This window comes from Anomaloglossus baeobatrachus, chromosome 6 (assembly GCF_048569485.1).
Source record: "Anomaloglossus baeobatrachus isolate aAnoBae1 chromosome 6, aAnoBae1.hap1, whole genome shotgun sequence".
Taxonomy (NCBI): domain Eukaryota; kingdom Metazoa; phylum Chordata; class Amphibia; order Anura; family Aromobatidae; genus Anomaloglossus; species Anomaloglossus baeobatrachus.
The window spans coordinates 99,920,329-99,935,711 of NC_134358.1; the positions used below are offsets into that span (position 1 = coordinate 99,920,329).

General features: G+C 46.4%; 1 protein-coding gene across 2 annotated transcripts in view; it reads left to right on the plus strand.

Moving 5' to 3' along the window:
• The window catches only part of SNX16 (sorting nexin 16), a 44,140-nt gene that overhangs the window by 20,824 nt on the left and 7,933 nt on the right, over window positions 1-15,383 (plus strand). For both annotated transcript variants that reach the window (XM_075353137.1, XM_075353138.1), the window contains exons 5-6: window positions 9,489-9,558; window positions 9,748-9,884. In XM_075353137.1, the coding sequence (XP_075209252.1) occupies window positions 9,489-9,558; window positions 9,748-9,884 (207 nt within the window). The remainder of the gene's footprint in view (window positions 1-9,488; window positions 9,559-9,747; window positions 9,885-15,383) is intronic.

A 15,383-nucleotide genomic window follows, 5' to 3' on the forward strand; every position in this document is an offset into this window, starting at 1 on the left:
CTGAGTCTGAGTCTGAGTCTGAGTCTGAGTCTGAGTCTGGGTCTGGGTCTGGGTCTGGGTCTGGGTCTGGGTCTGGGTCTGGGTCTGGGTCTGGGTCTGGGTCTGGGTCTGGGTCTGGGTCTGGGTCTGGGTCTGGGTCTGAGTCGGTGCAAGAGAATTTGAGGAGTCGGAGTTGAAGGTTTGGCTTACCGACTCCACAGCCCTGGTATATATGGGATAGTCTGGTTTGAAGAATTAGATTTCCCCTAAGAAGAGGATGATACAATAGTACAATAACTCCCATCATCTCTTATGCAGGTACATAGATATTTAAAGGCAAAGACACAAGTACAGGAGCAGCATTGAAGTAACTGGGATTAGTCCAGGTCACCCCTCATCTGTGCAGCGTGCAGGGCCCCCTATGTTGCAGTTTGCCCTCTCGGCGGCTGGCAGTCACGTTGTCCTGATGTGACGGCCTCAGTGGTGACGCCTATTCTGTACGTGGCACAATATGTCTGATTACTGATGATTCCCTTGTTAGTGGATGTCGCGAGACATTCAGGCTGGTGGGTGAGAGGGACCTCAGATATACGCTGAGCCTAGCTTTTCATAAATTATCGCCACCTAAACTAGAAAAGTGTCATAAAATAACATTAGGTTTATTTTAAAAACTATTGCCATCTTGTAAAGTGATTGTACAGCCACATGGTCAAAAGCACCGCTTTGCAGGGAGAATGGTGGAGGGACTAAAGAGATAGGTCAGTGCCACGGCCCCTTCGTGGTCAGAACGGGTGGGCTTCCTGCAGTTTTACCGTTAGGCCTAAGCCACACGGCAAGAAAATCGGTGCGAGTGGAGTGCGATAAAACATCGCATTCCACTCGGACCAATTCTGGCGATTTTCTCAGCCCTAATCGGACCGAGAAAACAATCGCAGCATGCTGCGACTGTAATGCGAGACTCTTTTCTCTCGCACCCATTCAAGTGAATGGGGCGAGAGAAAAATCGCACTGCACTTGCAGTACATTGGTGTACCACGCGTGCAGAGCAAGAATCGCAATAGCTGGCTACGGAGGAGAGAGGGAGAGAAATCCCTCCCTCCCCTCCGCAGCGCTGGCCCGCCCCGCTCCCCGCAGCTTAGATACGCTCGCACAGTCGGACCGCAGACGCAGGGATACAAGCATGACACTCGGCTCCTGCTGTACTGCCAGTGCGAGCCGAGTATCATGCGAGCATCGCAGTAGTGCCCCGTGTGGCCCCGGCCTTATGGCGTATGGCTGGCTTTATTTGGAATCCAACATTCCAACATGTTGATAACTTGTAAAGACCTCAGAACGTTTATGCCAGACTCTCACATCCGTGTAACCATAGTACGGAGGACACATGACCAGGGCACGGATTCACCGCTGTCTGTTCACATCACAAGCCCATACTCTGAATTATAGGTTTGGTTCCCAAATCAGCCCAATCTCAGGGATGTAACCAGTTTCCTTTTTTTTTTTTTCTTGGGACTTGTGATAAGAGTATAATATTGGCCACTTCTTCCCTGACTTTTGTCCGTGTGCTGTGATTCTCTCCATACTCCCTATATTATAAGCCGGGCTGCCTCGCTCAGTGTTACCATCTTTCTTGTATATCACGACTCCCCAGTGAATATCCAGTTACAGCCGGGAGTTGTCCGACTGGTTCTTATCCCATAAAGAATGATAATCACCGCTCATGTAATACACCCATATAACCAGTAACACCATCCACCCAGATCATTGCACGTTGGGCTTTTTTTTAATGAATATGTTTCTACATTTTATCCCCTTAGTGACCACAAATACTTCTTTTTACTGACCTGAGATGTAGGAACATAGCACCCCCCACCCGATGGGTGAAAATACAGGCGCTGTACACTAAGGCTGTCACCCAGCTGCATTAGTGATGATTGGTGTTAGCACCGACCATGGCCGTTTAACCCCTTCAGTGCAACTGTTGATAGTGACTACGGCATCTAGAGGGTTAAAAGAGCTTGGGGACTCCCTCTTTAACCCCACTGACACCCCGAGATCGCGATTCTGTGGTCCTGATGGTGGCCATGGACATTCACAGCCAAATAATGGTCATAGTCTGCGACCTACAGTATATCAGAAAAGTGAGTACTCCCCTCACATTTGTGTTAAATATTTTTTCTTTTCATGGGACAACACCGAAGGATGCGATTCTGACGTGACACTTTGCCTCGAGTGGATGGTCTTTACGCAGCCCGTCCTACTGCATGTCCTCTGAAATATAGGACGGGTTGTGATTGATCTTTAAAATGCTCAGTGCAACAGATAAAGCATACATTTTTTCTAAATTAAAGGTATTTGGAATAATATTTAATATTTAAATGTGCATTATTTATTACATTTCTCGGAGAACCACTTTAAGGTCCAGTTAGATAAGAAGATTATTGGTATATGATCACCCAATGAACGAGTCAAATATTTATCAGGTGATTTGCATTTTTTTATACCGGCATAAAATTTTTTGTTACGCTCGTCCTGTCCCGATACAGTATCATGTTATCGGTAGCACTTACAGTGGTTACATGGGCTGATGTGACTCCGATAACATGCTGTATGGAGAGAAGACATTATTAACGATCACATCGGCCTCGAGAAACGAGCACCATGGTTAACATACTGAACTCAGCCAGTTTAGAGTTGTGGATTTTTGGTGCTAGGCCAATTTCATCTACATAGGGAAAAAGGGCAACTAAAACGAAAGAAAAAACAAGTTTTATGAAAAGATTGCATTAAAAAAAACAATGCACTGTATGAGCAACGTTTTGGAGGTCTTGTGCCCTTACTGTTGCTTTTGAAAGCTGCAGTAACATAAATTGCTTAAAGAGGACCAACCACCAGGATTTTCCTATATCAACTAAAGCCAGTGCTACACTGCTGCTATCAGGCTGATTGTAAACATACAGTACCTTTTAGTTGTGAGATCGGATGTATAGTTTCTGAAATACAGGCAAGTAAAGTTTGTGAAATGCACTGTTATTTCATAGTGACTCGCCCGCCCCAGGGCCTTAGGTGACTCTGTGTCGGGCCGGGGTAGTCAGCGGTGGCGGGGCCCGACTCCGTGACCCTGGTGGAGTCAATTAATGTGGCGGTATGGGGGAGATGGTAATAAAGTTTAATAAAGATTTGTGACACCACCTGTGAATTGCGGCTTTGGAGCCGCGGCTGCTGGACAGGACCTCCGGGGCTGGTGTTGTGGCAGCTGAGGTGTTTATTGCTCCCCACAGGTGGAGCGGGTACCCCGGGGCAACCGTTTGTAAAGTCTATGGTGGATGTTGATGAGGTGCAGGACAAAGCAGACGACACGGGGCTTGCAGTTAAGATGTTTTACTCACTGTTGCGTTGACCGGTTACCCGTGATATGCCGGGATTCACTGTTCCGGGCCTCCGCCGATCCCAGGCAGGTCAAAGGTCAGTACCGGTGCACCCCTCAATGTGCCTTCCCTGGCAGTCTCACTAGCGCCGACCTTCACTAGACTGTCCTGCGCCTCTGCCACCGAGCCTGTCCTTTTATTGCCCCCCCTTGCAGGTGATGGGTGGCAGGTTGTGGCCTCGGGTGCCTGAAGCAATCTCCCGAGCCTTCGGATTTCTAAAGGGAAATGTTTTCCTCCTTTAGCCTGGGGACCGGCCCCGTTGTTGCGACCAGATTCCTCCATCCCCGTGTTCTTGGTGGAACAAGTCCACAGAGGCCTCCTGCACATCCGTGGCACTCTGGAACCCTTTTCCTCCTTTTCGGTGTCACCTGGACCTAGCAGGGCCCCAGGGTCTTCACTACAAAAACCCAATCTCCTCACTCCTTTCTCTCAGACGTCCTGTCACAGACCCTCTCACAGACTCCTGTCCACTGTCACTTCTCTGACAGATTGCCTACACTGCCCAGTTCAAACTTGAACTAACCGTTTTTTCCTAGCTGACCCACTGACTCCTCCCACACTCCCCCCTGCCAGGCTCCACCCCTCCAGGACAGTGACTGAGACTTAAGGCCCCATAACCAGGTATACTGGTCGCTACTCCCAGCATTAATGGGGTACCTGCCTTAAACCCTGACCTGGTGTGTGTCCTAACAATTGGTGTGTGCAGGTTTTGTCTGTGAACCGGTAGATGACCCCCTTCTTACTCAGGATGGGATACCACACCTCTGGCTGAGGTGCAGTACCTCTGTGGCGACAAAAGCCTCAGGGGCACCACAATAGCAGCTACAGAATAGGTTGGTTGGTTTTTGCTAGTTATTCCCGTCCCTGTCTGTCTGCCTGTCCTTCCTCTCCCTGTAATAACCGAGACGGGGGGGGTAAGGACAGACAGGGATGCGAATAACTAGCATAACCCAACCCATCTATTAGATTTTCTGTAGCTGCTATCAATCTAATAACTGTGCATTTCACAACCTTTACTTGCCTGTATTTCAGAAACTATACATCCGATCTCACAACTAAAGGTATGTATAGAATCAGCATGATAGCACCAGTATAGAACTGGCTTTAGTTTACATAGGAAAGTCCTGGTGGGTGGTCCTCTTTTGAAAAGGTTGATATTGGAAATGGAATATGTCAAAACCAAAATGCGTATTAGCTTGTGGGTGGCACAGACTGGGCAGGGTGGACTTCCTGCCCTTTCCGCTGTGTGTGGGCATGTGAGCAGCAGAACAGTGGAGCAATGACCTGGTGAAGGGAAACCTGCCCTGTACAATGAAGGCACTGGTTGAATTTGGGTGTAGTCTGTGGTATTGTAGGTTATCATGTAATCGGACAGTGATTATGATTCGGCTGAGACTTTCTCTGGTCTTCACCTTTTCTAGTTGTTCTTCCAGACAGACCTCTTCGTATCAGGAGAGGGTGATTGAGGTCACTTGGAAATGTCTGGGGGGTGGACAGTGTCGCATGGTGGACATGGGGCTATAATGGAGCTTTATATGGGAGAACAGAAGAATAATTGCTCGTTCTCCTCTCCTGGCTGTTGTGACTACGTGGGCCGGCGGCTCTCATGGCTGACGAGGAAGGATGCCACACACGTTTGGCAGTGTATATTGTATAAAATGCAGATTTCTGTGGGAATCGTCTCTCTCTGAACAATGTGTGTACAGTGTCCTCGCTGTCACATGTGCCGCGCATTCTCCCCATCAGTAAGGCTGAGGGACTCGCAGCAGCTCCCGGTCTTGTAGTCGGTCACATCACAATCTATTTTAAGAGCTGGAATCTTGAAGTTTTATTATTGAGCTGCCGAGGAAGCAGGTGGCCATCAGAGAAGTCAGAAGTCCCCCGCGTGACTGCAGATTCTCAGCTGTTGGGGTGGCAGATAACGATCCTGGTGAATAGTCGGGGAGGACTTCTACCTAATTCAGCTGTTAGATAATAGTACGTGTGAACAAGTCCTTGAAGAGCTTGTCTGGGAGTGTGGATCTAATAAATGAAGGATGACACTGAGCTGAAAACCCAATGGTGACAGTCCACTCTGACCAGAACAAAATTTACCAATTGTGACAATCCGCCCTCCGTCTGGTATGCAAACTCTTAGAATAGTGTTTTGTTAATTTGACGGCCAAGAAAATATACTATGACTGAAATTTTGGTAAAGGCTTTACAGACGAGTGATCCGGGCAACCTACTCATATATTACCCCTTTAGATCCTAGTAGGGCATCGAGAGCCTATGCAAACTTTATACAGGATCCCAATATTTCAGGATGACATTACTAACCACTGAGCCACTGTGCTAAATTATAACCCATTGAAAGTAGCGATCATAAAAGTCAAAAACAATTTGAATATTTCCCAGAGGAGCATTGCAGCTAGAAGACTCCTCACTGGCAGCCTGATTGGTTTGTCAGTCTCTAAGGAGAAAAGTATTCCCCTTAGACCCCACTATAGCTTTTCATACAGCCAGATCAGATCTCATACTTTGCACTGACAAGGGGCAATCACCCTGAAACACCATGTCTGCAAACTGAGATTCTGATCTGGCATAAATCCTATGTCATGAAAAGGATCATGAAAGGGTCACTTTTGACTTTTAGGATTGCTACCTCCAATAGGTGGCACTAGAGTTTGCCTCCTTCTTCCCTGAAGAGACCTTTTGAAATTATAACCCGTAATATTGTCCAGAGCAGTACCACTGGTGGTTTTTGGAAATTGTCAATAATTTTGTGGTCATACATATCAGTTTAGTTTAGCTTCACCTTTTCAGTTACCAGCCTCCCTGCAGTCCGAGTGGCCAATGTTACCTTGGTAAGGAGTGAGTAGCATAAGAAGTCTGTTCTTTACAGCCTGCTTGTGTAGTCCTGAACAGAAGCTGGCCAGATGGCTGGACACCATATTTTATCCCCATCCCCCTGCTGCTTTTCTTCCATGTTGTGGAAGCACAGCTGTCTCTGCTACCAACCTGGAAGAGAGCGCAATTCAGACTAGTCGTGCAACCATGTCAATCATCCAGATCGTCTGTCTTCAGGCGTGCATGGCTCCCTGGCAACTAAGAAACCAGAGACTAGGAGCAGCGTACCCTGAGGGTTTTCTCAGGTTGTATATGTGAAAGCATATACTTCAGCTTAAAAAGGAATATAATAGGTCACCAATTTTCTAAGTCAATATATTTCTATAGGTGCTATTGACATGAATTTTTTCACCAGATGTCAGGAACAACTCATCCAATCCACACAGGCAAAGAAATCAAACCATAGATGCCCATAAATTATGTGTAATAATGAGAAATGAACACAGGGAAAGTGTTGAACACGCTTTCTGAAATGTATTTTATACTTCCTACAAAAACCTTTGTTGATGACCGCTTCAAGACGCCTCCTGTATGGAGAAACTATTCCCATACATTGCTCAGGTGTGATTTTTTTAGTCATTCTTCCACACAAACACTATTCAAATCCTGACGGTCCCGTGGGCTCCTTCTGTGAGCTCTGAGCTTTATTTCCTTCCATAGATTTTCTATTGGATTCAGGTCAGGTGATTGGCTTGGCTATTCTAAGTGGTGCTTTACATGCTGCGACATCGCTGCCGATATATCGTCGGGGTCACGTCAATAGTGACGCACATCCTGCGCCAGTAGCGATATCGCAGCGTGTAAAACCTATGAGCGACGCTCAACGAGCGCAAAAACGTGCAAAATCATTGCTCGTTGACACGTCGTTCATTTCCATAATATCAGTGCTGCTGCAGGTACGATGTTGTTTGTCGTTCCTGCGGCAGCACACATTGCTATGTGTGACGCTGCTGGAACAACAAACATCTCCTTACCTGTATCCACCGGAAAAGGAGGAAGGAAGGAGGTGAGCGGGATGTTCCTGCCGCTCATCTCCTCCCCTCCTTTTTTATTGGGCGGCGGTTCAGTGACGCTGCTGTGACGTCGCTGTGACACGGAACGAACCGCCCCCTTAGAAAGGAGGCGGTTCGCCGGTCGACGTCGCAGAGTAGGTATGGGCGTGTGACGCTGCCGTAGCGATAATGTTCGCTACGGCAGCGATCACCACATGTCGGCCGTGCGACGGGGGCGGGTGCAATCGCGCTTGACATCGCTAGTGATGTCACAGCGTGTAAAGTACCCCCTAAGAGATTTGTTATTTCTCTGAAACCATTTGATTTTCCTTGGTTGTGTGTTTGGAATATTTGTCTTGCTGAAATGTCCACCCTCTTTTCATCTTCCTGATAGATGTCAGCAAATTTTGATCTTAAAAATGTCTCTGTACATTTTGTCCATTCATCCTTTCTTCAATTATATGAAGTTTGCCAGTGCTGTATGCTGAAAACCAGCCCCACACCATGGTGTTCCCACCTTCAGACTTCACTGTTCATGCTCGCTAGAACCTTTTAGTAGTTTAGAAATTTTTCTGTAACCCATGCCATCAGTTTATTTTGTAACAATAAGGTTGCAAAGGTCTTGAGACAGCTCACTGGTTTTACACATCATGAGATGTTTCTTGTGTGGCACCTTCTTAGACACCTTTTTATAGGCCATCTGATGAACCAGAGGATATTAATCATTTCAGTTGGTGGAAGGATTGCTTTCTAATTACTTGATAATTTCAGCTGGTGTCATGACTTTACATGCAGCTTTCTTCATGTGTTCAATACTTTTTTTTTTTTTTTTTTTATTTTTCCCCCCTGTGTCATTTCTCATTATTGCACTTAATTTATGGGCCTATATGGTTTGATTTCTTTGCCTGTGGGGATTGGATGGGTTGTTACTGACATCTTGTGAAAAATTCATGTCAATAGCACCTTTAGAAATATAATTACTTAGAAAATTGCTGACGTGTTCAATACTTATTTCACCCGCTGTAAATAGAATAAGAAATAAAGGAATATTCGTGGTCCGAGCTCCCTGCACAAACCGGGGGGAAAGGGACGGGAGTTGGTGACGTTCCATTCAGTCAGCTGACCACTAAAGCCTATGATTGCCTGCTGCGGTCAGGTAATTGAAGCGGGATGTCGTCAGATGTGATGCGTTAGACAATCACTTTATCCCCTCTCTCTAATACAATGGCAGGCTTAGGGGTACTTCTCACATAGTGAGATCTCTGCTGAGTCACGGTTTTTGTGACGCACCAGTGACCTAATTAGCGATCTCGCTGTGTGTGACACTGGGCAGCGATCTGGCCCCTGCTGTTAGATCGCTGCTCGTTACTCACAGTGCTGGTTAATTTTTTTGGACATTGCTCTCCCGCTGTGAAGCACCCATCGCTGTGTTTGACAGCGAGAGAGCAACAATCTGCATGTGCAGGAAGCAGGGAGCCGGCTTCTGGCAGCCTGCGGTAAGCTGTAACCAAGGTAAATATTGGGTAACCAAGCGAAGTGCTTTGCTTGGTTACCTGATATTTACTATCATTCGCCGCTCTCAGGCTGCCAGTGCCGGCTCCCTGCACACGTAGCCAGAGTACACATCGGGTAAATAAGCAAAGCGGTTTGCTTATTAATCCGATGTGTACTCTGGCTAGGAGTGCAGGCAGCCAGCGCTAAGCAGTGTGCGCTGGTAACCAAGGTAAATATCGGGTAACCAAGCGCTTGGTTACCCGATATTTACCTTAGTTACCAAGCGCAGCGTCGCTGGGGACTGGTCACTGGTCGCTGGTGAGATCTGCCTGATTGACAGCTCACCAGCGACCATGTAGCGACGCACCAGCGATCCTGACCAGGTCAGATCGCTGGAGCATTGCTAAAGTGTGACAGTACCCTTACACTTTTTTTTTTTTTTTTTTTTCTTCTACATCAGATTACTGTACAGTGTCTGAAGTAACATCTGTGCGGACAATGGTATTGCAGGGAATACAAGTGTGTTGCTGTGTAGGCAGCAGAATTTTGAATGCAGCTCTGGATTCTAATCATTTCCAATCAGGTTGGTAGAAGAGAAGTAATACTCAGCTCTCTATGTAAATGATCTCTATATATCAACTGTACGACGGTGCTCAGCAGAAGTATATACTCTCTGGAGACTTTATTAAAGGGCATATTTTGATTTCAGCGCCCCAGTGAGATTATTTCTGTGTCTGGATGATCCGCCTGGTCCCTTTGATAGCCTGGAAGAGAGCCGGGTAAGTAAATTAAAATACATATTTAATGTGTTTTTTCCATTTGGTTTCCTGTTTTTCTTCTTCTCTCTCCATCCTTTGGGACATTTGCCTCTCTGGTTTCATTACCCATCCTCTTTACTCTCGTTGCAAAGTTTGACCACGTTCTTGTGTCTATATAAAATCTAATATAATGTGTGTGTATGTGTCCAGGCTTTTTGTGAGACGTTAGAAGAAACAAATTACAGACTTCAAAGGGATCTTGCAGAGAAGCAGAAGGAGCTGGACGCCTTGAAGAAGCTGTTAAATGAAAAGCAATTGCACATACAGACCCTCGAGAGCCGGGTCCAGTGAGTCTTATCTTATTAGCAAGTTTTGCCTTATACCATAAAGTCTGGGAAATCTAAAAATGCACTGTTGGTTTCACGTTTTATTTTCCCGGGTGTGCTGCAGATATAGAGAATATCATCATGTGAAAAGAGCACCCTCTGATACTTAGAGGCAATGAATAATGGTGAGCCCCCAGCAAATAGAGACCACCATAACATCAGGCTCGGGATCAGAAAATGGTAACAGTTGAGTCTCCATATACAGTGGAACCTTGGATTACGAGCATAATTCATTTCGGGAGTGAGCTCTTAAACCAAGTTACTCTTATATCAAAGCGAATTTTCCCATAGGAAATAATTGAAACACAGACAATTCATTCCACAACCCAAAAATATTTACTGTATTTATACAAAGTTATTACAGTAATACAAAATAATGTCCTGTATTCATATAAAATTACTACAGTGCACGAATACAGGATACTGTACAGTAAAAAACAAATTAAACTGCACATTAGCTTACAATAGAATTGTTGGTGTGCAGGAGGTACTATAGAGAGATAAAAATTATGTATAAATATGACAACCTTTATTCTAGTACATTACACAAAAACACACCCCAAACCTGTTCTCCCCAAAATAAGAGCAGAACTAAGCCAAATGTGGGGTAGGAATATTGCACAGGCAGATTACAGTACAAGCAATGTGCTGCACTGGTTAGCAGAAAGAAAGTACAGTACTGTATCCACAAATGCAAATTGATAGACATGCTATATAGTATATACCAGTGATGGCGAACCTATGGCATGCATGCCAGACTGTGCACGCAGAGCCCTTTTTGCTGGCACGCGCGCTATCACCACACTGAGCCACTTTGAACTGTCGGTTTGGTCGCGCCGGCAGTTCAAAGTTGTGTTTAGCAGAGGAGACATCTCTCCTCCTTCTGACACGCCTCCTCTCCTGGGCCGCAGGACTGTTGCCTAGGAGACGGAGGAGCGTCAGTAGACGGCGCCGGCGTCTTGTGGCCGCACGGGAACTGAACTGACTGAGGACCCAGCGGCGCGCAGCGGAGGAGCGGGGGCTGGAAGGTGAGTTGTGTGTGTTGTTTTTTTTTTTTTATTTTTAAGCTGTGTGCGGCTGTGCCAAGGTGTGGGGGACAGTGCCAGCACGGGGCAAACATGGAGAGCATGGGGCAAACATGGCTGCAAGGATGGGGGAAACGTGCAAAGATGGAGAGAAACGTGCAAAGATGGGGGAAACTTGCAAAGATGGAGAGAAACATGGCTGCAAGGTTGGGGGAAACATGCCAGGATGGGGTACATTTACCAGGATGGGGGGATACATTTACCAGGATGGGGGGGATACATTTACCAGGATGGGGGGATACATTTACTAGGATGGGGGGATACATGAAAGGATGGGGGTACATGAACATGCCAGGATGAGGAAAAATGCCAGGATGGAGAACATTTAGCAGGAAGGGTGACATTTATCAGGATGGGGTACATTTACCAGGAAAGGGGACATTTACCAGGTTAAGGGAACATGCCTGAATGGGGAACATTTACCAGGATGGGGTCATTTAACAGCATGGGGGAACATGCCAGGATGGGATATATTTACAATGAATGGGGACATTTACCAGGAATGGGGTACATTTACCAGGATGGGGCCATGATGGGGACAAATATACCAGAATGTGGGAAATATATATCAGGATGGGGGACATGTTTACCAGGAAGTGGCCAGGAAGGGGGACAGAACTACACAATGAAGGGGAGGGGAGCAACTCGTACATCTTTATGGGATTTCAAGATGTTCAGACTTTGAAATGTAGATGTGGATTACAGGTGACATCTGATTGCATTCCATGCTAAAATTTCTATCTAAGGGTACTTTCACACTTGCGTTATTTTCCTTCCGTTACAATCCGCCCTTTTGGGAAACAGCGGAATCCGTTAACGGATTCCGCTGTTTCCCATAGACTTGTATGGTTGACGGATTGTACCAAAAGGAGCTGCGTTGCTTCCGCTGGGCGACGCTCCGTTGCTTCCGCCCAGCGGGAGGAACGCAGCATGTAACGTTATTTTGAGCAGCGGAATCCTCTGGATTTCACTGCGCATGCTCTTTTTTTTTTTTTTTTTTTTTTTTTTTTTTAAATCAAACTTTATTTTGGCTCGCGGTGGCCGAACGTTCAGCTGAGCGCCCGGCCGTCGGCAAGCGACAGCGCTCAGCTGAATGACCGGCCACCAGCATGCCCGGCCACCGGCAAGTCACAGCGCTCAGCTGAGCGCCCGCCCGCCGGCATGCCCGGGCGCCGGCAAGTGACAGCGATCAGCTGATCACCCGGCGGCCGGCTGCAGGGAGCGATCAGCTGATCACCCGGCGGCCGGGAGCGATCAGCTGATCACCCGGCAGCCGGCTGCAGGGAGCGATCAGCTGATCACCCGGCAGCCGGGAGCGATCAGCTGATCACCCGGCGGGCGGGAGCGATCAGCTGATCACCCGGCGGGCGGGAGCGATCAGCTGATCACCCGGCGGCCGGCTACTGGGAGCAATCAGCTGATCACCCAGCGGCCGGCTGCAGGGAACGATCAGCTGATCGTTCACTATAGTCTGCCGCTGGTAAAACCGGGGAAAAAAAAAAAAAAATCAAAACGAATTGCGTTGTTTTGCAGCATCCGTTGCATCCGTTGTGTCACTATATGCAACACATCCGTTGCATCCGTTACACAACGCAATGCAACGGATACCGTTCAACGCAAGTGTGAAAGTACCCTAATATGCTGCAATTTTTTCCAGAAAGATCAATCCAACTACTGTGTCTGGAAAGGGCAGGGGCTCAGCTTTATTGTGTGGTAAGCATGCATGAGCGTGATGCCCCTGCTGAAGAGAAGAGAATACTGCTAAGGTAAAGGTGGTGTCACACATAGCGACGCAGCAGCGATCACGACCAGCGATCTGAGCTTATCAGGATCGCTGCTGCGTCGTTACATGGTCGCTGGTGAGCTGTCAAGCAGGCAGATCTCACCAGCGACCATTGACCAGCCCCCAGCCAGCAGCGACGCGTGGAAGCGTAACTAAGGTAAATATCGGGTAACCAAGGAAAGCACTTCCCTTGGTTACCCAATATTTACCTTAGTTACTAGCATCCGCCGCTCTCACGCTGCCAGTGCTGGCTCCCTGTTCCCTGCACTTCTAGCCAGAGTACACATCGGGTTAATTACCCGATATGTACTCCAGCTACGTGTGCAGGGAGCCGGCACTGGCAGCGTGAGAGCGGCTGACGCTAGTAACCAAGGAAAGGGCATCTTGGTTTACCCGATGTTTACCGTGGTTACAGCTTACCGCAGGCTGCCAGACGCCGGCTCCCTGCTCGCTTCATTTCGTCGCTCTCTCGCTGTCACACAGCGATGTGCGCTTCACAGCGGGAGAGTAACGTCCAAAAAATGAAGCAGGACATTCAGCTACGACCGGCGACCTCACGGCAGGGGCCAGGTCGTTGCTGGATGTCACACACAGCGACAGTGACGGGACGTCGCTGCTACGTCACAGAAAATGGTGACTTAGCAGCAACGTCGTTGGCTTCGTCGCTATGTGTGACACCACCTTAAGGTTACAATCAATTACTTACATAATAGGATTGGTTGGCACTTCGGAAAAAAAAAATGGGTTTAGGCCTACAGTTTGGGCACTCGGCCTGTGAAAGGTTCGCCATGACTGGTATATACTGTACTGTACAATGGTATACTGTGTACAGTACATATCTACAGAAAGTTACCTCCAGAGTGGGTCAGAGCGCGGTGAAAGGCCGGCACCGGAAGTGTGCGCGGTGAGTATTTGCTCTTATTGCAAATCATTTTTAAGTGACAAATTTTTAAAAAGCTTTGCTTGTTTTGCAAAACGCTCTCAAACCAAATGACTCTTAATCCAAAGTATCACTGTATTATATATTCTGGCTTGCGGTCCGAATTAGAGGACCCGCACTATCTAGGGTTGAAAAGCCAGGTCTTGTTTTAGTGGATTCAGCATGACCTTGTAATACACAGATGGCCCATTTTATTTAAGTTGGATCCATTGCTTAAAGCGAATCTGTCAACAAGTTTTGCTCCCCCATCTCAGAGACTCATAATATGGGGACAGAGAACCTGATTCCATCATTGTGTCACTTACTGAGCTGTCATTTTGATTAAATGAATGTTTTCTCTGCTGCTGATCTAGCATTTATACAGAGCTCATGAAAATGCTGGACTATCTGGCAGCACGCCAAGTAGTGCTGTAATGATAATTACTGCTAAATAATCAGTGATTTTATCACAACTACACTAAGCAGCCAAGTAAGTGACACATCGCTGGAATCAGGATCTCTGCCTGTGCGTTATGCTGCTCTCAGATTAGGTGGCAAACATCTGGTGACAGATTCCCTTTAATTTTTTTTTTTAACTAAAGGTCATCTAATTATTAGTCTTAATATACACTTTGTTAATTAGCTGAGAAAGGTCTTTTGACTTTTTTCAACTTTATTATTAGCTGCAATCAAAATTATTCAACCCCTGTTGAAAATTCAATTTTTTTTTTTTTCACAGTATTGATCAGACTTGCTGCTGTTTGCGATAAATCAAACAAACAAGAACAATGTAAAAAGCTAAACACAAGTTATATAACCTAGCCACATAGAGAACGAGTTTTTATAGTGCATAAGAATTTACAAAATTTATTAGGTATAGTGACAAGAAATCTTTGTTTAATATTTACACGTTAAAACCTAAGAAAACAGCCGGATAGTATATCACAGATAACCATCTAATGGGCATTAGCTATAAGATCAAAATACAGATCCCGAAGCGGGTGAACATCACTATAAATATCCACATACATTTTTCAGTGCAATTTAATGTCTCTATCTCTGTGCATAATAAATGGTCATCAGAGTCCCCCAGTCCATATAACAATGGAAAGTGTACCCACTAGGCAGAAGGCAGAGTGTAGAAAGTGCTACAATATACACCAGATGGTCACCAGATGATCCCAGAGAATTAGGACCTCAGCAAGCCCGACGCGCGTTTCACAGGGGCGATTTTTCTTCTCTTCATCTGAGGGAATAATATAATATAATTTTCCAAACACAACACAAAAGGCCATTTTCACTGCAGCCTCACAATTCCAAAGTCTGAAATTCTCTACGGAGTTAGATTTTTAATGATTTTATGCTCAGTTTTTATAGCCATTTGAGCTTGGAGTCCACAAAAATGATCATCTATTTACTGGATAGGTGATAACTGTTGGCGAGCTAAGATGTAGGACCAAAACAGATCTGACACTTCCTCCGTTCTTCCCTGACCACAAGACTGCAGCCAGGAAAAGTTGACTAAAGCAGCTGTGCCCTGCTGCCTCATTCCACGTCCATTGCTCTGAAGATATCCCGGCCACATGGCTGCGAACAGGTGGAGTTGATTTTGAGCCGCTTGTTACACAGATGTCCGGTCTCAACATTTGAAGTCTATAGCACTGATAAAGGCA